Here is a 24,466-nt window from a genome sequence, read left to right as displayed (position 1 = left end):
GTTGTTATACATGTCTGAATCATAGTAATCATCAATGACGTGACAGTTTTGTGGAAGCTGTGTCATTTGGGGACAACGATACATAAAACTGTGTTCATTTACTTGTTTTAAAGACAATGGAGACTGCGGTGGTGCTGACGTGATGCAGCCAGCAGAGGGCGCAGCAAAGATCATCTGGGCGCTACTGCCAACAACAGAGAGGAGAGGAGAGGAGCTGACATCCGAGCCCGATGCTCCCTGCTGAGGAAAGTGTTAGCGAGCGCAGATGGACGTTCACCGGAGCTGGTATCGATCCTTCTAAGATGAAGAATTAACAGAAGCTCAGGTATGATGAACATTTGTATCATCTTAATGACTCGGTGCTGTCTTCATACCGGCTAGGCTAACATGGTTAGCCTGACGATAGCATTAGCCTCGTAAAGCTTTGGTTTCGGGAGCCTCACTGACAGCTGAGGTGAATTAACTGACCGTAAACAAACTCAACTGCTCTACGCTAAGTTTATGTGAATCTCCCACACACTCGCCATGTTGATTCGGTTTGTTTAAACCCAACTATAGTTCTTGTTTTAACCCTCAAACCCACAGATTTCAGTGAAGCTGTCAAGTTATCAAGATTCACGCGGTGCTTTGCTGTGAAATACTTCCAAATAAGAGTTTTGACGGTGTCGTTCACGCTATGATGTGCGTCAATTGCACCTCAAATGTGACTTCAATAAGTTTTTGTTTTGCTGTGAAGACAGTGTTTACTGTAATTAGAAAAATTGTGACTTAAATATTGTTTTTTCTCTGGAGAATACCCCTTAAAACACATTATGTAATACATACCATACATACAATAACTATATAACGTGCACAATGTATACAATATAAAGAACATGTAGCGTGTGTTACGAATTTGAGTTTGTGAAAGTTGTGTTTTTGTGTTGATTCCTCGACTTTGGTTTAGTAGCACACTGCTCTTCAGCCACTCATTTTCGCTTTATCTCGGACCCATATATCTATCAGAGGTAAAATATTGTAATAATATGTGTTTCTCGGTATATTAGAGTTTTCATATATTAATAATTGTATCAGTAAACCTGGATGAAGGGTTGCGCATACGTGTCTTATCTTTTGGGCTTTTGTTTTGAAAGGGTGTCTGTAGCCAAACAGGAAGTGAAGTGACTGAAATTCCCTGCGTTCCTATCCTTAAAGCTAACTAGCTAACTGGGATGTTATCTCATTGGTGTAAAGTTGCATAAAGTTGTCTCTAAAACATTTAAGATGTTGCTGTCTCCGTTCAGCGGGTCACTGGTCTTTCAATTAAAGGTCTGTCTCTTGAAGTGTGTACTTTTGCATCTGAATGACAGTGTCAGAGCTAACGTTAGCCCTGGTGCTGTTAATGTTAGTGTAGCCAAGAACAACGTAAACTTGCCATCCTCCTGACGAGAAGAGTCAGCAGTGGACTGATGGGGCAGCGTGTCACTGTCAAGTCCCCGAGCTACACAGTCAACAAATGCCTTTTCAGACACATACAAAAAAATTCTCATCATTGTGATACATTTAATTACTTCTTAAAGCTGCAGTGCGTAACCTTTGGTTAATTTTTGGTTGTTTTCTATGTTATTGTTCTACCTCCATTTGGTCTCCTTGAACAGAAACGACACGATTTGTATGCTGTGTCTTTCATATGAAAATAGGCTACAATACCATCAGACCTGACTGAGGGAGTATTTGTGTGTATGCAGCAGCAGTGCAGGGGCAGGGGATCATATATTTGTGTTGTGGGTGTTTTCAGTCATACACTTTTCCATTATACAATTCTAGCACTACTTAGCTCTACTCTGTTTGGTGGCACGTTGTTTTCCATTACTTCATAGAACCTGCTCAACGTGGGCAGGGTCGTCATAGCACGGCCGCTCGAAACTGCTGTGACTTCATTTTATATGCGACACAATCATTAGAATCATTCATTTAAAGGATTAGTTCAGTACTTCCTGCATGACCAGAGCACAAACTCTGTCTGACACAGTCACTGAACTGAAATACAGCTGAACGGGTTGTGATTGGGCTCATGATCGCTGGCTTTCAGCAGCGCTGTGATTAAATACACCAGACTCCTCTGTTAAATATTGATATTTTGGACATTTTCAGTGACTGGCAGTCTGTTGACGTCACATTTTAGTGTGGGCTTTGCTCACTTGGAACCTCTCCAGAGCAGGTACTCAAAAAAGCGCCAGTTACCATTGCTTTACTCGTGCAATGTTATTGTTGCCTCTGTCTTGACATAAAGGGATGAAGGAATGACGCCAGGCAATACAAGATCTAAACAATGGTTTGACTGCAACAGACATTTGTTTGTATTTAAAAGTTAAGCACGTCAACCTTTGCAGAGCAGACAGGTTTTTATTTGCATGTTAATAATGTTTTTCAGTCAGTCTGTGCTTTCACATCATTGACCGCTTTCTTTTTTTTATGGTTTTTGACTGAGGCAGTTTTTGTTTTTCAAAGTGGTTTGCCCAACTAGTTTAAACATCTAACTAATCACAATGTGTTGATAATGCGACATTAGAAATATTCAGATCAGCAAATGCACTTAGTGACAATTTCATGCCATTTTGTGTTGCTGTTGGTGTGCACATGTCTTTAAAGTTACAAAGATCTTTAGTTAGTTATTAAACAGAAAGCAGGATGTTCTTAAATGTTGTCAGTTAAAATGACATACCTGTATTTGCCTATCTTTTACTTCCCTGAGACATTCATATTCAAAAAAGAAAATGTAAAAATGGTATTCAGAAACTGAAGAGGCAACTTGTTTTTTTTCTTCGTGGGCATCTTGAGCCTACCAGAAAGCGTCACCCTATGCCGCCTATGTAACCTATGCTTTTAGCTGACACTGGCTGTAGGATGCCTCTTTGCACGTGTGTCTCACTAAATCACCGTCCCTTTTGTTTTTTTTCAACCAGAGGTAACCACAGATGTTCTCCAGCTTTCCTGGAATAGCTTTGAGAGAGCAATATTTCACAGCCCTTAAACCAGTGTTCAGGAGATATGACTGAGATTGTCCTCCTTGGCAGGGCTTTATCTTTGCACTGCACTGGGGAAATGATTCAGGGGGAAAACTCAGAAAAAATTATTAATGGAATTATTATTTCCATTTCCATTTTTTTTGTGAACAAAAACGATCCTTCATTTGAAAGTGGGCACTGTCCGGCAGTACTACCAGGCCTGACAGAGGGAGCATTTGTGTGTATACAGCGGCCGTACAGGGGGTGGACGGGGACAGGAAGAGCTTATCCCGTCAGACTGCTGCATGACTAGGTTTTTAAAGCTCAATCTTGCTGTTGCCTTTGGATATGTAAACGCTTTCTTTGTGCAGCATTTATCAAGTTTCATTTTTCAGTTGCATCACAACACTGAAACTGGTGTTATTACATAATGGCTTTATCAATTCCATTCCAGGCTCTCTGTATTAATATTGAGGCATATTCTTTGCTGACACTGTCTGCTCTGTCTGAGGCAGACTGGTGCCTGCTTGTCCTTGCTTACCCACACAGTCACCCTTTTAGGGTTGACTCTTTTTTTTTTTCTTTCTTTACGGGAGACGCCACCACAGGAAGCAGTTGTTATGGCAAGGAAGTGCCTCTGCACTTTTAAAGCACGAATAAGGAAGGGGATATTTATGAGTTACTAGACCACTTCTACCCCCACCTCCTTCTTTTCCTAGACAGTTTCTTCTTCGTCCTCTGTCTCAGTGGCCTGCCTTTGTTCAGCTGTCTACAAAGCAACACAATGCACACTTGTTTCTTTGGAGGGCTTTGGATCAGATCCATTGCATTCATTAACACTGTAATCAAATTGTTTTTAGCTCTATTCATTTGAACCAGGGCAAGTGTTATTGGCTTCTAACCTTGTGGGGAGCGTTCTACATTCTGCAGCACAAAACGGCTTTATTTTGTCAGTTGAAATTACATAGAGTTGTTGTTCTTTCATGTCAATATTATTATATAACATATTTATTCCATTATACAATTCGAGCACTCAGCTCGACGCTACTTGATTTTTTTGCTTTTCCATCAGTGATAGTACCTGGTACCTGCTGCTTTTTTTTTGATACCTGCTCTGGTGAGGTTCCAAGAGAGTGGAGAGAGACTGCCGGCTACTGATTGGTCAGAGAGTGTCGTCAGCGGAAGAGTCATGATCGTGCCGTCCGACACAAGAATCAAACCAAAGAATGCCAAACTGTAGATCAGTTAAAAAGACTTAAAGATCCTGAAAACATGCGTTAATCTCTTTATCTCTTTATTGTGTCTGGTGTATTTAGCAACAGCACTGCTGAAAGCCGGTGATCATGAGCCGAATCTCAACCCATGTAGCCGTATAAGTGATTCTAATGATTCAGTTACACCGAAAACTACTGCTTTGCCCATCCTTAGTTCCTGTTGTGTATAAAACGACATCACAGCCCCCGCCCACTGAAGTCATGAGATACAACGTGCTTGATACCAAACAGAGCAGAACTGAGCCGAGTAGTGCTGGAACTGTATAATGGAAAAGTGACATTTGTGTATACAGCAGCAGCACAGGGTCGGGCGGGCGTGGACGTGAAGGGTTCCTCTCTCCAAACCGCTGAATGAGCGGGTTTTTGAGTTTCCTTCTGAAACTGTTCATGGACGCTTTGCGTTTTCAGTCGTACTCCAACATGTTCGCAGCTGTCTCAGTTCACTAGCATAGTGTTGCTCTTGCCCCCGTCTGTCCTGAATAAAACAAATCACTTCCTCTGTGCAGCTTGAGAATATTATTTTAGAGACACGTGATCTAAACACCGCTATAGTGAGAGTAATGTGGAGCCGATAGACTTAATCGGCACGATGTGAACTCATTTGACATCGGTTTGAATGTAACGGATGTTTGTTTCTATTTAAGTGAAGCAGTTGTAACAATAACAACCTCCTACTTCCCATGGTGTGGTCTCACTTTTAAATAGACATGGACCTTTTTATATTTAATTGACAAAACATTTTTAAAGAAATTTTATCCGTCTGGTCACAATATTTGTCAAAATTCTTCCTCGGGAGGTTTCCACAGTTGGCACAAAGCACCAGAGCTAATGCTGAAGGCAGTGTCTACCATGTGTCAGGCAATCCTCGGCATTTGATTTCTTTGCTGTTCATCAGAGATTGTGGATGCATTTAAATAAGAACACATCACAATAGCATCATATACATGATCCAGTGAGTCATCAGGAGTGTTGCCATTGCATTGGGATTTATCACAGATGTAAACTACAAGTCATTTAGACTTGTATATACTGTGTATGTATGTTTGAATGATTGTTTTCAGGCTCTAAAATGGTACACACAGAGGTTATCTTGGTCTTACATGGTAAAATGGATGCTGCTTTGCAGAGTGCTAGTGTGTAAGAAGAGTCCGCTGACTCTGCCCCATTTAGCTGCTCTGTTGGTCCCCAGCCTGTGCTCCCTTGTCTATTCAGGTCCAATGAAAAGGCCTGTGCTGCACTATAGCAAACAGCGCTCTGTTTCACAGACTTGTGCTTTGAGCTTTGACACACATTCAGCCATTCACAAAAACTGGCTCGCTGCTGAGAGCACATGTCAGTACTCAGGGAAAACGCCCCACACAACTGAAACATCTGTGTTATGCATACATGGATGCTTATAGAGATGCAGAGGCTCCACAAACAGGGTTTGGTGTTAAAAAGATGGAAAGTTTATTCCTTTTCAAACATTGAGAATATTTGATAATAAGAAAAGTCCATTAAATTGCAACGTTTATTGTCTAGAACAACCATTTTTAAACTTTTTAAATTCTGAAAATATTCTGTGCACCAAAAACATATATTAGATATTATTTCAGAATAATACTTTGAATATCTATATGTGCCTTGATGTAAATGTAATTATCAGTCTGACGCTTAGACAGCTGAAGGTGTTCTTTATTGATCCCAAAAAGAGGAAAATGATTGTGTTACAGCAGCACAAGCTCGCTTTACTAAATATCTTGAGTTACTCAAGATTTAGTTGACTTTACCTCATTTGGTGAAGCTGTTCGCATCTTACAAATCTTCGGGTAGCAAGGATAATTAATTAGTCCCCTTCTAAGTGTCAGGTACCAAAAAAGCTCTCTTTAAATAATCAGTAAAATGTCCTAATCCGTCCAAATGAACATAACAAAGCAAAGCAACCTTTAGTGCAAAGTGAGTCTCATTTCGTTTCCTGTATCTTGATCTGGAAATGAGTGAGGTTAACCTGCTTGTGTTTTGGTGTCAGGTCTGCTTGCAACTAATGATCATTTTTATTGGTCATTAATCTACATATGAACACAAACACCACTGTGAGTCGATAGGTAAAGGTAAAGTAGGGGATATTTAAAGATATATATCTGGTATTGCTATTAGTGAAAAGAAGGAGAATTGTGTTGTGACTGGATGAGAATACTCTTTTTTTTTCTCACGCCATTACTGTGGAATATGAAAAAGTACCATGATATACATTTAAGCCTCGTTTCTACACACGTGAGGCAGAGCAGAGCTGACCTTCACACTGCCGCAGACGCTTTTATGGTCCGCGTGTGAAACGCGTCATTATGCTCCACACCACAAGGCGGTGTACAAAGAAACTAATCTGGATAAACGGGAAATCGAAGCGATCAACTGCTGTTTCACAATACAGTGAATCATTTTTTACCATATTTACACACTTGAGTTCCATTTTACTCCTCACCTCACACATTTAATAAAAGCAGTAAAAGAGGTGTGTGATAGACGTGGGAAGTCTCTGTGTCTCACACAGTGTTTTGCTTTGTCAATTATCTCCATGACTCAAGAACTATCTGATCATCTCTCTGGTCTACAGAGCTGCAAAGAAAACACAAATGTACGCCTCCGTTGCACACGTGGCACGCACTTATTTACAAAACCTTTGGAGCACAGTAGCAGAAGTGCTAAAGTTGTGGCGGACTGAAACACGACAGCAGCTTTCCACACAATTATTTAGAGCACTAGTGCATAAACAGGCTCAGACAGCCTGTCAACATGTTATGTCTTGATGTGGCCAGGACGTAGGGGGTAACTGTACACATCAACTGTATGAAAACACATGTTCCAAACTAAGTCCATGACAAAAAGCCTCCAAACTAGGTTAGGCCCGTAGGGATGAAGAGATTTTGAAACTTATCATTGGATAAAGATGCAATTAAAAGGATTAAAATGAGCTAATTCTATTGGCTGGAGATGGGGCTGCAACCAATGATTATTTTCTTGATTCATCGAGTAATTGTTTGGTCCATAAAATGTAGAAAAGTGTTGATCAGTGTTTCTCAAACCTGGAAATGATGATGTTTTGTCCACAAGTTTTAATGATTTCTTTATTATATGGAGCAAAGAAAACGTAAAGTATCCACATATAAGAAGCTGAAAAATCTGAAAACTTGATTTAATTATGAAAAAGGATTAATGGATTATCCCAATGGTTCACGATTGAGTTTGTATTGCAACGTCTGAACCACCGTAGCCACAGAGTTCCTAAAGCTGACCAGCATACGCATTATTTGCAGTTCTTTAAAGAAATAAAACACCTCACTTTTGAATTTGCGAGTGTAATCAGTCTCTTAATACTTGCCAAAAGCTCGGGCTTGGAGTTTATTTTTGTGGATTTGTTAAATGAAGTCGGTGTAGCTGGACTCCCAGCATCTACGTCACTGGAGGCAAAGGTCAACCTGGCAGAAAATAAATACACTCCTGACACTTTGAGGAATCCGTGTGCTTGCACAAGAAGATGTGGTTTTGCGTGACGGATTTAAAGTGACACCTGCACTGAGGAAACAGCTGAAATTAATCAGTAAAGAATTAGCTTTTGAATGCGGCACAGCTGTGGTTTGGTAACAGCTTGTTTTGAGTTTTGAAGTACCGGGAGAAAGTTAGTTCACAGTTTATGACTCAGATGTGCTCTTGTGTGCAGATCCCTCACCCTGCTCTGGCTGTATTAGATTTTAATTGTTGATTCATTTTTGTGTGTATTTATTCAGCTAAGACTCGAGGAATGGTTTCAGTCAGGGAACTGTCCAAACATTTACACTCCTGCTACAACACAATACAGTCGGCCTCTGACAGTGTTCACTTTAAAGGCTGTTTTATTTCTCATATCTGATTTTATTCATTTCTATATCCAAACAAGTTTCCTGCTCAGGAAAACTACTGAGCACTGACTCAGAGACAGATTGTTGCTGGCTTTCCTGTGTACAATAAATCACCTCAGCTCACTTTTTCCTCTTGCGAGAACATCCAAGTCTTTGCTAAAGTACTTACTCTTTATCTCCAGCTGTGTCCCAAATCACCTCTCTTGCTATCATGGCATCTAATCATTGTCTTTCCACACATGTGGACAGTGAATAACACCTTGTGTTTTATACAAGTGTTTGTTCATCGTTTATTTTTACTTTTACAGCATAGTTAGTTTGTGTAGAATATGTTGATAGAATTCACATTTTGAATCATGTCAAGGCAGAACTAGGTCAAGATCTAACCCTCAGCTGTGTTTTCAGGTTGTTTAAACAATGCAACAATAATTGTAACGTGGTATAAATACATCTTGAACAAACATGGCACTAAATGATTCCATAGCAGTGAAAGATGAAATGCAGTGTATCAGCGCAGTTGGCAGGGAACACGCTCACATTTTTGCCTCACAAAATATGACGGCAGTTGTAACGGTTTGAGCTTTCACTTTGATGAGTGAGGGAATCTACTTTTCCTTTTTTGGCTCTCCTGATCGCTCTGCACAAAGTTAAAAAAAAAAAAAAGAAGAAGAAGAAGAAGAAGAAGAAACAACCCAGTTTGTTGCCCAGCTTTATATTCCCTGAGGTGTAAGACCGAATTCTTCCTGCAAATAAATATATACAGATTGCCGCAACCACCTACACGGATTAAACTAAATCAGTGTTGTCATGCAAAGCTGTGAGGTCAAACTGTCTGAAATATCACAAGCACATGAGAGCCATCTAGTGGAGGCATTGGTTGTTATGTGGGAGGCCTCTGCTTCACTGTTTATCTTGCATTCCTGTGTCTGGGGTGGTCCTCCAGCTGCGTTAACAGCTACCAAATGTATCTACAGTCAAGACAAAATGAGTTAAATGGCAAGTAGTGGACATCTGTCCAGGAATGTGATCATATTCGTTATTTTTAATTACTATTCACAGTAGAGAGCAGGGGCAAAGACAGTGTTATCCATGACTCAAGAACAACACATTTATTGGAAAAACTTAAAATAACAGTGAGATGTAGGTGTGTCTACAACTGTTTGACCTCTTTAGTGTGGTCTCTGTGTTTAGGGACCAGCCTTTGTGGAAAGAATTCCTCTTCCATGGAAAACTGGAGCTGTCACTCTGCACATGAACGTTTCTCCTCTCTCTTTTTGTGCACAGATTGCGCTGTAAATGTATCGGCATCAGAGAGCTCAGTATGAAGAAGTCGGTGCGACCAGCGGTGAGTAAGGTGAGCGGAGAACGAGGGAAGGCTGAGGCGGCAGCCACCGCTGGCACTGGGAAGCCTGCGGCCAAGACCAGCACCACAGCGCCTCTGTCCAAGGTAAGACTCGGCATGTCATGGACCGCTCAGCCGCTGACTGTTTTTTCCAATGCTTGATTTTCTTTCCTCGTTAATGAATGAGTTGAAACGTTTGTGCTGTCAGGTCAAAAGCAATGATGATCTCCTAGCCGCTATGGCTGGAGGGAATCCTGCATCGAGCAGCGCTGTCACCAAAAGCAAAAGGACTGCTTCCACTGGGACTAGTGCTAACAACTTAGACGGCAGACCAAAGACAACATCAGGTAAATCTACTTTCCTGAATTAAAATTCCTTTGTTGATTTGCCAGACAAAAATAAAGATTCCCCTTTCCCTCTCTTACCCTCTTACCAGGTACTTCATCCAAACGTACAACATCTTCAACTTCCAAAGAGCCGACTTCATCGCGAGACCGTCTTCGGACTTCCAGGACATCAGCTGCTAAAAAGCAGTTGGTATCGGGGTCTGCAGCGGGGGATGTGGCGTCAGGGAAACGCTCACGCAGCCATATCTTGACAGAGTCTGAAGGCCGTATGAGCAAATCTAAATCAGATGGTCAGATTAGTGATAAGGTGGCTTTGGAGACTAAAGTGAAAGACCTGCTAGGTTTGGCTAAAAGCAAGGACGTGGAGATCCTACACCTGCGCAGCGAGCTGAGGGATATGAGGGTCCAGCTTGGTTTGGGAGGGAAAGACACCCCGCCACAGGAAGAGGCTGAGGAAGAGGAAAAGCCCCAGGTTTCAGCCATCACTGCAGCTGATGTGGAGTCCACTCTGATTCTCTTACAAGAGCAGAACCAGGCCATCAGAGAGGAACTCAACCTGCTAAAGAGTGAGAACCGCATGCTGAAAGATAGACTTAATGCACTAGGCTTTTCTCTGGAGCAGAGACTGGACGCCTCTGACAAACTGTTCAACTATGCCTCTCTGAGCCCAGACCTGGCAACAGGCAGTGGGCAGAGCGATGGCGGAGGCACAGGTACACTGACCTCCTCAGTGGAAGGCTCCGCCCCCGGCTCGTTGGAGGACCTGCTCACAGGACACCAGCATGGAGGCTCAGCGGACAACCTTGACAGTGAATCCAGCGAGGTCTACCAAGCCGTCACCTCCAGCGATGACGCTCTGGATGCCCCCTCCGGAGCTTCCTCGTCGTCTGAGTCGGAGTGTGCACCCAGCAGGGATCGCTCACGCAGAGGCAGCAGCGGCAATGCCAGTGAGGTGTCTGTGGCCTGTCTGACTGAGCGAATCCACCAGATGGAAGAGAACCAGCACAGCACTGCTGAGGAGCTCCAAGCCACACTACAGGAGTTGGCCGACCTGCAGCAAATCACCCAAGAGCTGAACGGGGAGAACGAGCGGCTCGGAGAGGAGAAGGTCATCCTCATGGACTCTCTGTGCCAGCAGAGTGACAAACTGGAGCTCTACGGTCGCCAGATTGAGTACCTTCGCTGCCTGCTGGACGAGCATCACATATCTTATGTTCTCGAGGAGGACATCAAGAGTGGCCGCTACATGGAGCTGGAGCAGCGCTACGCTGACCTAGCAGATAATGCCCGCTTTGAGCGAGAACAGCTGCTGGGCGTTCAGCAACACCTGTCCAACACATTAAAGATGGCTGAACAGGACAACGCTGAGGCCCAGGAGATGATCGGAGTGCTGAAGGAGAGGAACCACCAGATAGAGCGCACGCTGGATTCAGAGAGACAGGATCGCTCTGCCATGGCAGCCGCACTTGACGAGTACAAGGCGGCAGTGAGCAGTGACCAGGCGGAGCTGAGCCGCTGCCGAGCCCAGCTGGACCAGGAGAGGCAGAGGGTGGCTGAGCTGTACTCTCTTCACACTGCGGGGGACAAAAATGACATCTGCCAGCTGCTGGAAGGTGTTCGTCTGGGGAAGGAGGAGGCTGAAGCCAAGGCTGCAAAGATGCAGGAGGAGCTGGAGGAAGCCCACGGTGAACTCCACAGCCTGCAGGAGACTTTCACTAAGGTTAGATGAAACCAAAGGCCTGGAAAAGAACTTGTGAATGTAACATTTGAGTCTATTACCCAAATGGGGTATGGTTTTAATAGTTGTTTTACCTCATTTAAAATTAAGTTGTGGGTGTAGTAACTCAACATTTATGTACCATTATGAGCGGATAAGCACCAGGTTTCATTTTAAAATTGTCACAAGTCAATGCTCAGATCAATATAGCACTCCTTACCTCACTGGCACTGCACTGGACAGAGGATAACTGCACAGATGTATAATTAAGTCATATACTGTACACAATTGATCTGTTAACACTACAAAATGACATTCCCAAAGCTTGGCTGCACATTAGTCAAATAATGACCTCATGGCATGTCAATAATTAAATACTCTTCCTCCTGTGTCTGCAGCTGGACGGGCAGTACAGGGATTTCCAGGAGCAGGTGCAGCAGCAGATGGGGGAGCAGGAGCGTGCTCTGGAGAAGCAGCGTGTGGAGCTGCAGGAGAAAGAGACGGAGATCGCCGACATGAAGGAAACCATATTTGAGCTGGAGGATGAGGTGGAGCAGCATCGAGCGCTTAAACTCCACGACAACCTCATCATCACAGACCTGGAGAGTAAGTGGTTTGGTTGGTAACACAGTCTGTATGCAAACCTGCTCTGAGTGGGTATTAACAAATGCAACAAATGATTTTAAGTGATTCATTTATGCTGCTCCTTGATATCACAGAAACCATCTAAGACCTAGGCTTAGTCATGTTTACTCTGACATTTGACTCATTTTGAGATCCTGTTGTGGGAAAATAAAACGAACATCCTCAGCTCATAAGAAGTGCATTTATATCTCAGAAGGTTTCATCTGCTCCTTAATCTCTGCAATGAAATTTGCCCCAGACTTCCTCCAACGTCCTCTGAGATGTCTGTGGTATTGAGGCAGTCTGTTCTGAGGCCTGCATGTGTTACCACCAACCTCTTTTTTTTTTTTTCTTTTTTATCTCAGACTCTGTGAAGAAGCTGCAGGACCATAAACACGACATGGAGAGGGAGATCAAGATTCTTCACCGCAGACTGAGGGTAACGGTGCTGCACTTATTCAATTCAATCTTTTTACATAGTAAGGCAGAAACCTTTACAATGTTATAGAGAGAACAGAAACCTAACCTAGTGTTCTCCTTACATTCAGTACAGTGATGCTGAATCTCTCACTCCCCTGCCGCTCTGCTCTCTTTCAGGTTTAGTGAAAAGTAACTAGAAGGCGATAAATGCTTCTCAAAACTAAAGACAAACAAAACAATGACCCCATGTGAGTGTTTCTAAACGCTCTAGTGCTCATCCTGCTGCAGTGGGTCAACATGAGCCTGGTAACAGAGGCTGCATCTCTGAACAGCACTGTTATCCTGGACAGCTCTACACACGTCTAAAAATCTAAATGATACTGCCATCTAAACTTCCCAAGCTCTCAACCAATTGATATGGATCTTACATCAGTATCTAGGTATCACATTGATCAGTTAGTAAAACATTAGTAAAGCTATTCTGGGCCTAGGTCCTCTCTACCAGAACTAGAAAAAAGGCTTTTAGATATTTGGTTTTGTCCTCGGCCCTGTATTATATTTGGTTGGATGCTGTGCTTAATTCATTTGTCGTGCAATCTGTGGCCATGTTGTCGTGCTGCTTTCTTGGCCAGGTCCGTCTTAGAAAAGATCCTTTTTTTTTTACCTTGTTAAATAAAGGGTATATACACAGAGTGAAGGAGGCTGCACCTGTATGTTACGTTAAATGCTTCACAAAACTAATAATGTAGAAAAGTGGACTGTAATGTAAAATGCAGGCCAAAATATAAGCATTTCTGATGGCACCGACAGAGGCAAAGACCTTCGCTCTTATTCTCACATTCTAGAGTGTTCATCATCTGCGAGCACAGTACATATTTTAGATTTACAGTGTATTGTCTCTCTCCTTTAAGAAACACAAACATCTGAAAAGAAAGCTTTTCATGAGCTCAAAGAAACAACCTATGTCCAGCTTTATATCCCAATGTATCTCATATATGGAGATATTCATATTCATCAGCCATCCTTAGAGCACACCTACACTTTGAGTCTGTGGAGACTGAACTCACAGACTGTGCTCCCTGTAGCACAACACTTGGTGGTGCACTCCTGTTGTGGTCAAAAGAGACAAAGAAGATGGTGACTGTGGACTTTGACTTATTGACCATGGCTCGAGATGACGCCGACACCCACACACCTACAAGCCATCGCTCAAAGATTACGAGCACATACAAAAAGAAGGCAAACTCCTGGAGAGAAATCACCACTGCTAGACTCGAGTATGCATGTTAAGAATGTTAGACTGACGCGGACCCTCAGTTTAGTATGAAGCGACCCTTTGAACATATGGACAAAGTTTGACCCGGCACCAAAGCTAGTGTTAAAGCAACTCTTTCACATGAAAGATGATGCTTGTGGAGACAAACACACAGAATTAAAAATTGAATTTGCATTTTCTCATCCGACCCTTTTTGAATATTTGATCTCACTGCGTCATTTATTCTGCAAATGTTTTCATTTACCGTCAACATCCGTCATAACGGTCCCATAATAGTTTATCCTTTAACCTCGTTGTGAACACTGTGTGCGTGCGCGTGTTGTCCACAGGAGGAGTCAATGGAGTGGCGTCAGTTCCAGGCCGATCTGCAGACGGCTGTTGTCATTGCTAATGACATCAAGTCGGAAGCCCAGGAGGAGATTGGAGATTTGCGGCGCCGGTTGCAGGAAGCGCAGGAGAAGAACGAGAAACTGAGCAAGGAGCTGGATGAGGTCAAGAGCCGCAAGTAAGAGCCAACGACGGATGTTTGGAACTGCTCCAGTGGTCACACTGACATCGTCTGTCTTGTGTTTCTAAACAAAAGGAGGGAATTGATAGTGCTTATTTGATTATGATGCTTGATGCTTAGCATCATCCAGGTTTCCATTCATTTGTCTTCCATAAAAATCACAGTTGAAAAATTGCCGTGTGGGGGGGAAAAAAAAGGCAAAATTATAAATAATACATTCTAGGTCATCAAATTTGTCCCTTTGACATGATGTTGGCATCTGACTTGGAGCTATTCTCTGTTTTGTGGAATCTGAGTGCACACAATAAGGTGAATATGATCCGTTTCCCAGGCAGGATGAGGAGAGAGGCCGAGTGTATAACTACATGAATGCAGTGGAGAGAGACCTAGCTGCTCTCAGACAGGGGATGGGTCTCAGTCGGCGCTCTTCCACCTCCTCAGAGCCTTCGCCCACTGTCAAAACACTCATCAAGAGCTTTGACAGCGCCTCACAAGGTACAGCACTTTTACCTCACTTTTGTGTTATTACATGTGTTATGAATTCATAAATTCCTGCCGTTTGCCAGACTAAACTTAACATACTTAGTGTTTCATTTCGGCCTGACAGATTTTGTTACCTCAAGTCCAGCCACCAACGGTGCCACTGTGGCTCCAACAGCCTCAGCTGCCCCACTCCCACGCACCCCCCTCAGCCCCAGTCCCATGAAGACGCCTCCAGCAGCGGCTGTTTCACCCATACAGGTACAAGAGGGATTCTTTTATGCCACTTTTGTGCTTTTGACTCATTCAAAATCATTAAAAATGTGGTGGAAAGTTGTATTCACAATTACAGCATCAAAAATGAAAAGAAATAAGTGTCAACTGAGAAAATTCATCCAGATTTTTCAAATTCAAATCTTTTATCTCTGGAAAATTTGGTAAAACAGTGGTGGAAAATGTCCTCATGTGTTGGAAATAGCTTTGGACAGTCAGAGGACACAGGACTTGGTCAGCTTTCAACTCACTGCAAATAAAAATGTTCATGAGTTTTATTCCACAACGAGTGTCTTTCTTTTGTGATCAGCGAGGAAAAACATGTGTCACTGCTGAGAAATGTTGTATAGCAAATGTTATACTGTCATTTTTTTTATTAACTAGGCCTCTTGGAATTTGTTAAACAGAAAACTGTTATTTGTTGCTGTTTCAGAGACACTCCATAAGTGGATCTATGTCTGCAACCAAGCCACTCTCCTCACTGAGTGACAAGAGACCCAGCTACACAGACATCACCATGCCAGGTGAGGCAGCTGTGCTTTTATATACACTGTTGCTCTCAGACATTAAGAAATAAACATAGAATAATGTTCTCTTTTGTCCTCCACTGTACGTCTGTCTCACAGCTGACTATACTAACATTAGCACGAATGCAGTGTCCCCTCTCTCATGAGAAATAAAGGAGCAGTTGTTTACCCTGAGGCCTGGGGTTGGGAGCGAGCAGGTTTACTGTATGCTGACGTTATTTATTTGTTCACCAAAACATTGGAGAGGATGATAAGCGGGAAATAATGAGCACCACATACTGTACAACTTCCCCCAGTTCATTCTCACCAGTAATGAGTTCAAGTGTTTCATGTGAACGTGCAGACTCGGCTGTAGCCTCCCATGTTGCGTTTATTTTTCTCTGATTTATAGTTTTCTTGCTGAGCGAGTCGCCCTCGTGCGTTGCTATTCCCTTAACTCAGAGGAAATGGAATGTGCCTCTTTAATGACCCCATTGAATTTCAGAGGAAGTCCCGTATAGAAACCCTGTGACTTTATTGATGTAAATAGTGTGATGTGTCCACAGCTGAGCACCTTCTCAGGGGAACCTCGGCCAGCCGACCACAATCGGCCCTCCAGAGAGTCTCCAACATGGACACCACCAAAGCAATCTCAGGTTAGAGATGGAAGCATCTCCATTTTAGCTAAAAAAAAAAAGAGAAATCAGCTGCTAATGGTCTGCTGTGTCTCTCGCAGTGTCCCGCAGGAGCAGTGAGGAAATAAAGAGGGACATGTCCGCTCCGGACGGGGCCTCCTCATCCTCCCTAATGGCTTTGAGCGCAGCTTCCTCTCCGCTCTCGCTGTCCTCCTCCTCTCCCACTGCCTCCATCACCCCGACAGCACGCAGCCGCTTGAGGTACAGTACACTGCCTCATCTATATGAATGTGTTCCCATTCTCATCTGCATGTTTAATCTGTGACCTGTGTGACGTAATCTCTGTGCTGTAGTTGTAATTGGTCCACTGATAAAATAAGCCGTCTCCTGGCTCTCAAAGCACACATGCTTAGCGTACAATGATTTTGCCTTTCTGACAATGGAAATCTTTTAAATCTGTGTCCACTGCAGAGAGGAGAGAAAGGACCCATTGTCAGCACTGGCCAGAGAGTATGGAGGCTCCAAAAGAAATGCTCTGCTAAAGTGGTGCCAGAAGAAGACCGAGGGCTACCAGGTAGATTCACAGTCTGTCACTGGTTTGCAGTGGAAAGTGTCGGGACAGTAAATGAAGTAATGCAGTGGTTCTGGGTTCTCTTTTTTATACTGAGCACCACCTCGGAAAATAACACCATTATGACCAACGGTAAAATCAATCCATGACCTTTCACAGGAGGCAGATTTATTTCTAAACCGTTTCCAGCCACAGCCACATCGTGCGTGTGTGTATGACAGAGAGCGAAAAAAGGGAGGAGCACTGCTCACGCTGCTCGTACATGAATTAACATTTTAACCATTTAAAAAAATCTACATGCTAAAGCTGCCAGGTTTCTGTTCACAAAGGAGAACGCATCACTGCCATTATCTACATTCTGAATCAGAACAATGGGGTTAACCACAACCACAGGTTTATGGTGAATAAGATTGTGTGTTCTTTTGTGACAGGATGCAGCAGAGACACAATCACTTATTGTTAAAACAAAGATTAGTTAAGAGCCACAGAGGCAGCTGGAGATTCACTAGAATAATAAATGATGCAAAATATCTTTCTGTCATAGTTATTGGAGCTGATTTTATTTGTCTTTCTGTAGTTTAGAGAAGTGAATTATCCACTGAATTGTACAGTGAGGAAAAAATATAAATGTTGGACCTGAGCTGTCAGGTCAGGTTTTTGCCATTTTTAATGATCAGCCAATTACTATTTAATTAATCAACCACTTGTGACGTGTTTCCACCGGCTCCTCTCACCTCACCTCAGCACGGTTGCGTTTCCACCAGCATAGTATCTGGTACCAGGTGCATTGTTAAATAGACTTAACAATCCTAAAAACGTGGGTTAATCTCCAACAATTACCAGGGAAATGTCTAAAATCTCAATATTTAACGGAGGAGTGAGGTGAATTTATCACAAACCCTGACGCTGTATTTCAGTCCCGTGTCAGACGGTCATGGAGAAAGTACTGAACAAATATTTTTAATTCACTGATTCTAATGATTCACTACACTGAAAACAACTGCTTTAAAGTCACTGGTCACTCGTTTGTACATTTTTACTGTCAGGAACCTGATGATGGCTACTCTAAAACTTTCATTTATTAAATATTTAAATAATGTGTAAAGTGCACTGCTGCAGTGTAAACACAGTATTAGGGCTGAATGATTTTGAATAAATATCTAATTGTGAAGTGTGATTGCGATATGATTCGCGGTATCGGAGGAAGCGTTTTTTTTTACGTCACTATTCTCATTTTCATTCAAAAAAACAGAAGCAGAAAAACATAATAAAGCAGCTCTGTGAGAAACGACGACGTTCTCTTCAGTCTGTAGAATAAGATGTGTAATAATAACTCGTCTGAAATGATATTTTGACACACATTTCGGCTCAAACAATGATTGCGTCTCCTGCGATGTGAAAGTTGCAGGAAGCTTTATTGCGATTTCGATCAAATTTTCTGAATCAGAATGTCCAGTTCATTTGACGATGATACTTGTTACTGGTGGCGGCAGCGAGTCATGTCTTAGATATAGTATATATCAGTTACTGAGCAGGAATTATTTTCAGAAGTGCCACAGAAGAGCGACTGATGTTTCTGTTTACAGTGCAACCAAACAAACTTGTGTTGTTTGCAGCCGTATTTTCCATCATGTCACGATCAACTGTGACCTGATTTTGTAACGCACGCACTAAGCACGAGAAGTTTTCCATAGCCAGAAGCTGAAGATGAGCCTCATTGTCTTGGTAACTGCAGTGCGACCTTTTCCCCCGGACTGCAAATCGATCAACATCTGCCTAAACATGTGCGGAGACAATAAACGTCTAAGCATTGACTTAGAAATGACTTAAATGACGATCAGCGAGTTCGTCACTTGAGTCACTTGCCATAGTGAAGTGATGTTTACCCCTTTTAACTGATGTAAGGTTATGGTTGCCATGGTAGATTAGGTCCTCTCCAGGAAGTGTGCAGCATTTAACACATCCTGTGGTGTGTCGCAGACAAAAAAAAATGCAATGTGTACCATCTAGATTATAGTTGTGACAGTAAGGGGACTTGGGCATCGAGACACATATACGCTTAGTGGTTGTTTGCAGCGGCTGTAAATGTTTGATTTTAAAGGTCAGCTGAGAGCTGATAGTGGAAAAGATGATGAATGTTCTTCACATGAGGGATGTTTTCTAAAAAGAACCCACAATCGTCATGAGATTAAATCATATAAAAAAGATTTCCATGACAAGTGAGTTTATTCACTATATATTTGTAGAAGCAGTGACGTTCTGCCCTAATCTGTAAACGTTCCATTTGTGCCGTGTTTTTCAGAACATCGATATCACCAACTTCAGCAGCAGCTGGAATGACGGCCTGGCTTTTTGTGCCGTGCTGCACACGTACCTGCCTGCGCACATCCCCTACCAGGAGCTCACCAGCCAGGACAAGGTGAGTGGAAACTAGAGGAAAAACCTAAACACGGTTTCTCCCTGACTCAGTTCAGACCTGGTATTGTCATTCCCGAGTGATTCCATCATGTCCACATTGGGAGCGTCCCGACCTGAACTTATTACAGTCTACTGTCACAATCCATACCTTTAATTATGTGTAATCACCATATCATTTCATTTAAGTTCAGATCTTATTTTATGTTACTGTAGCACGAGTAGAGCTTTCTCTCGTGGTCACTCTTGCAGACACACAAACAAACACATTGACATTGTTCCATTTTTACATGGCATCAGTGTGTATTTAAGCCACGTCTGATCTCATGTGGTCACAGGAGACACATTTGAATTAAGGATGGATGTTATTACCCCGACTCAATGGGGCTTTAATATCTGTTTGTAGACCATGTTTGACCCTCTTTTCTTTTCCTCAGAGGAGAAATTTCACCTTAGCGTTCCAGGCTGCAGAGAGTGTGGGCATCAAATGCACTTTGGTAAGCTTTCTAAACTTATTGTGATATAATATAAGATAGAAGTACCGTCAGAGGAGAAGCTAAGTCTTATATATATATTTTTGTCTTATATTTTTGTTAGACGTCCCCTCTGGTGTCTATTAATTTAAATCTGTGTCGGCTTTTCCATATTAAAAACTGACCAAAACAAAGGAGAAAATAATTTCATTTGCTTAATCAAGTCAAAAGTAATCGTGTTTTGTAAGTTAACTTCAGTAAAGACACGAAAAAATCCCAAACATGGCGTAAAAAAGAAATGTGTTTGAAAAACATTTCTTCGTCCCAAAAAGGCAAAACTGAGGCAGAACCTGCAATCAAAATAAATCAATAATAATCAAATGATATGAATAATCAACTTAATTTGGACCTCGGAATATTCAACACAGTTACATTGAATTCGTTTAAAATAAATAAATGACGTTTATTTGAACTGTGTGTATGTGGTTAACATATAAGCCTCTGTAGTTTTCATACTTTCTTTCTTCCTCATGCTAAGTTCGAACTTCATTCACTTTCTAAAATTGAAATAAACACTTCAAAGAGGAAAATCTGCTTCGTGTTAGTGACACATGTCACACCCAGTTTCCTGAATGGTCACGTGATTCTGACCAAGATGACTTCTGAACACACTAGAAATGAAATGAAATGAAAGTCACTGAGACCAATGTCACTAGTTTGTGAATTTGAAAAAAATAAATAAAAATCAAGGTTTTTTGAAGGAGTCATTTGCCGCTTTTCCCACGTTGAGGAGGAACTATTTTGTAGTGGAAAACAATCGGTACTGGAAATTCCTTGAAAACCCCTTTGAATTTGATGTTAACCGAGGTGTGGGAGCCCTGGATCATGTCGTTTTCTTACTGCTCTCCCTCCAGGACTTAAATGAGATGGTGCACACGGAGAGGCCTGACTGGCAGAGCGTCATGACGTACGTCACCGCCATCTACAAGTACTTTGAGACCTGACGTCACCGGTTCTCCCTCCTGAGCTCTCGGCAAACCTTTCAACGCTACAACATCATCTGACCTCTCCCCCCCCACACCACAGTGGCAACCAGTCGCACTGCATGCTGGTCCTTAGTATTTAGCAACCTGTAAATGCAGACCTGAAGCTCACTGGACGCGACAGCTACACTAACCTCCCACTGCAGCAGAGGGAGGAGCTTTGTTCAGCGTCATGGTCCAAGGGCTTGTGTTCATGTCTGTCATCAGAACTGACTCCAAGTGACTGTGAAGTGAGGGAGGGACTTGGAGAGGAAACCAAGTGTCAGTGCCTTACCTGGCTCTACCATTGAGGGTTTGCTTCACACTTTCAGCAGTTTCTCGTCTGTTGAAGGGGAATTCCAGCGAGCCTGGCCTGAAGAGTGCTACTAAGAGAAAATGACTTATTAAGTGTGTTTTTCTTTCTTCTTTTTTTTTTGCTTTATTATGAATATTATGTTTAAAGACAGAAACATTAGCAATGCTGGGATTCCCCCACAATCCTGAACATCCCCCTGTGGAAGGAATTCAGACTGACACGTTGTTTTCCTTTGTTTGTTTGTTTTTGCACCAAATCATCCATCATTTTTTTTGTTTTTTATGAGTGCGGACGCCTCTCTTTCAGTGATAAAGTGCCTGCAGGGGAGTAAGAAATGAGGCACAGTCTGTGGGACGAACCTCTTTTCTCACTACAGTCTGTGAAGCTGAAGAACAGAGGAGTCTTTGCCAAAATGTGTTCAAAGAGCCTTTTCCATTGTTGATTTCTGAACCAGTGACTGACTGATTTCCGAGCACAGACGTAAGCTACACATTTCATTAAGCTGCCACAACGTACCCTAAATGCGCTGTGGACTCGTAGTAATTTGACATACATGGAGTTTTAACACTAGCCTTTACATGCGAGTGCATCTCACACTCACTACAGCTGCACATACAGTGAACTGCATCGTTACATCGTAACCAAAGTGTGAGTGAGTAGAGTTTAGATTCAGTGTGTTTTGTTCCGTTTAAATAGACGACACACGCGTTGTGTCGCGCTGGGATCGTAGTCATTGGTTGGAGGACTCCTGTCTGTACAATGACGCGGCATCTGTTCACAAAGTACCGTACGTTATTCTCTTCCTTGCAGAGATTCAGACGACAATGGATGCAACTCATGCCCGTACAGTTGCAGTGGGTTGTCTTAGCATAGCATAGCATAGCATAAAAACACGGTGGCGACAGAAACTACCTTACATTCACTTCAAAATGATATAATTATATGTAAAAAATGACACGGTGTCATTTATTGACTGAATATGTGCGCTTTTTTTTTTGTTTAATCCGCTTTTTAACTGCGCTGTTCCGGACATGATGCTAAGCTAAGGTAATTGGCTGCAGAATGGCCGTAGTATTGATCTTCTCGTCCAACTATCGGAAAGAAAGAAGAAGAAAAAATTGTATTCCTCAAAACACTGCGAAAACCTTTATAATTTTTTACATGTTTAATGACTCGCTGCGTTCATGCTGATGCTGTAATTGGAGAAGTGTTAGTCTGACGATCACACAGAGCAACAATGTAGCACACAGTTGTCATTTCACCTGATTTCAGTCAGCTGTTACTCGCTTCAATGCTGCCGACTGCTGCCTCATGCAAAACCAACTTCACTACATATTTATTTGCACGGTTTCCAATCATTGTAGTTAGGTCACTGCTTTCCTCGTGTGTGTGTCTGAAGTGTATATGAATTTATTAGACGTGACAGTAAGTAGCTGCACTGAGATAAGCTTTTTTTATATTCCACACTAACTCCCTGCCTTAACAGCTGATCCTGGTGAAACTGTGACGCGTCGTGATCAGACTCTGGCGATCTTTTCCTCGCCGCGCCCGTGTGAGGGCGCAGGGATTTTCCTGAAACAAGGTCATTTTGGTCAAAACTGTTTTGGGAAGTTTGGTTGAAGTCCCTCACGTGTGGTGGAGGTGACCGCACGCCCATGTGGAGCAGGTGGCATCGATAACACATTTTTATTCCCAGCCACCAACACCAATGGAGAGTGTGACTGAGTTATTTAATGCCATTTAAAATTGTCAACTCTCTGTTGATGGATTTTGTGATGCCGAGGATCATCAGCCAGCAGTTTTATTGCGTTCTGCTCAATTCCATCGCTGGGCCCCACGTGTTTTATCGCTCCCGTCAGGATCATCTGAGAGCCTCAGAAAGATTTGAAGCCTCTCTCGCCTCGAAGCGGAATGTGTTCTGATCATGCTTTCAGTGATCCCGGGACTTTACGAGGTTCCACCGTACGCTGATGTGGAGTGATTGATGAACACTGAGCCTCAGAGACTGGCCAAACGCTCCGTAGCACATTCCACCTCAATGCGATGCAGCCGTGAGGGACATGAGACCTGTGTGTGGCTTCACCACAAAGCAAATGTGAACCATGTCCATAAAGACTCTGTTGGGTCTACTTCATTATGCTACACATATTTTATGTTTGTTTACTTGAAAAAGCTCTGAGAATTCCACTGAATCCGCTTTAGTTTGTCTTTTTGCCTTTTTTCTGCGCCACGTTTGGTGTAGAGTTGTTTTTTTTCCTTATCACTACACACAGTGCTCAAATGTTCACATGGCAAAGATAAAGCTATTTGTGCATGTGTGTGAGGGTGTGTGTTTGTGTGTGTGTGTGCGCGTGTGGAAAGGGACTAAGCTACAGTATTAAGTGCACACTTTGATGATAATCATTTGTTTTTTGTTATTTCAAAGAAAGCTCATCTGGTTTTATGTTGCTTTAATAGTTTTTTCTGGCAATTATAATAATAATAATAATAATAATAATAATAAAAGACCATTTGAAACACTTGTCATTGTTTTGAAAAGTGTTATTTAAACTTCTCTTTGTTACATTTTCAGTCCACTAAAATGAATGAGAAGTAATTGACAGTACACCAGTGTTACGCTTCTTATTTATTTATGTTTAATGCACTTTCGGAGTTTGTTTGTAATTGAATTAGGGCAGCACAATATTATGAAAGTGTAAATGTGTATGCTGTGTCGTCCATCTGATAACACATGTGATAATATCAGACCTTACTAGGGGCTGTTTGTATGTATACAGTGGCATTACATGGCCGGGCGGGGGCAACAAGTATTTATAAGGTAAGATAAGCAAGTCCTTTGTTTGTCCCACATTGGGGAAATTTACAGCATCACAGCAGCAGTGACAGTAGCTCTGCGTGTCTCACCTGTTATCAGCCATTGTTGGCGACACCAGTCGATAACAACACTCAAACTGAAACAACCTCGGAGCCAATGAGTGTCCAGTCTCACAATAACAATATTCATTACGATATCTCACAGAATTTCAAAGTAAAAGTGTTTGTTAAGATGCGGAACAATAAACAACCATCCATTCTCACACCTACGGTCAATTTAGAGTGTCCAATTTACCTGATGTTTCTGGGCTGTGGGAGGAAACCGGAGAACCCAGACGAACACGGGGAGAACATGTGACCTTAGGCTCCCTGTTCATGACAGTAGCTAACAATCATATGTCTATAATCCAACTGCAGGTGGAGGAGGCTGTGAGGCCCATTCTCATTATAAATTCATATTAAAGGGCGCATAAAATCAAGTGAGGGGGACGCATGTGAGACCTCTGCTCGACATGTTATTTTGCATAGAGTTAAAATGTAAGCAGTGCTGTGTGTATGGCTGGTGTACTGTGAAACATTTACCAAAGAAGG

General features: G+C 42.5%; 1 protein-coding gene across 1 annotated transcript; it reads left to right on the top strand.

Moving 5' to 3' along the window:
• Positions 1–180: 180 nt before the first annotated feature.
• On the top strand, positions 181–23,580 carry specc1la (sperm antigen with calponin homology and coiled-coil domains 1-like a). Its single transcript, XM_058636408.1, has 16 exons — positions 181–325; positions 9,421–9,583; positions 9,687–9,825; positions 9,915–11,545; positions 11,941–12,148; positions 12,532–12,605; positions 14,192–14,367; positions 14,702–14,865; positions 14,978–15,111; positions 15,557–15,647; positions 16,196–16,285; positions 16,366–16,525; positions 16,736–16,838; positions 19,138–19,254; positions 19,688–19,747; positions 20,638–23,580. The coding sequence occupies exons 2-16, from the start codon at positions 9,458–9,460 to the stop codon at positions 20,725–20,727; spliced, it is 3,363 nt and encodes a 1,120-aa protein (XP_058492391.1). The 5' UTR covers positions 181–325; positions 9,421–9,457; the 3' UTR covers positions 20,728–23,580.
• Positions 23,581–24,466: the final 886 nt, after the last annotated feature.

Source organism: Solea solea, chromosome 8, assembly GCF_958295425.1.
Source record: "Solea solea chromosome 8, fSolSol10.1, whole genome shotgun sequence".
Lineage (NCBI taxonomy): Eukaryota > Metazoa > Chordata > Actinopteri > Pleuronectiformes > Soleidae > Solea > Solea solea.
The sequence above is the reverse complement of the archived record's forward strand: the minus strand, read 5'-3'. Positions and strand labels throughout refer to the sequence as shown.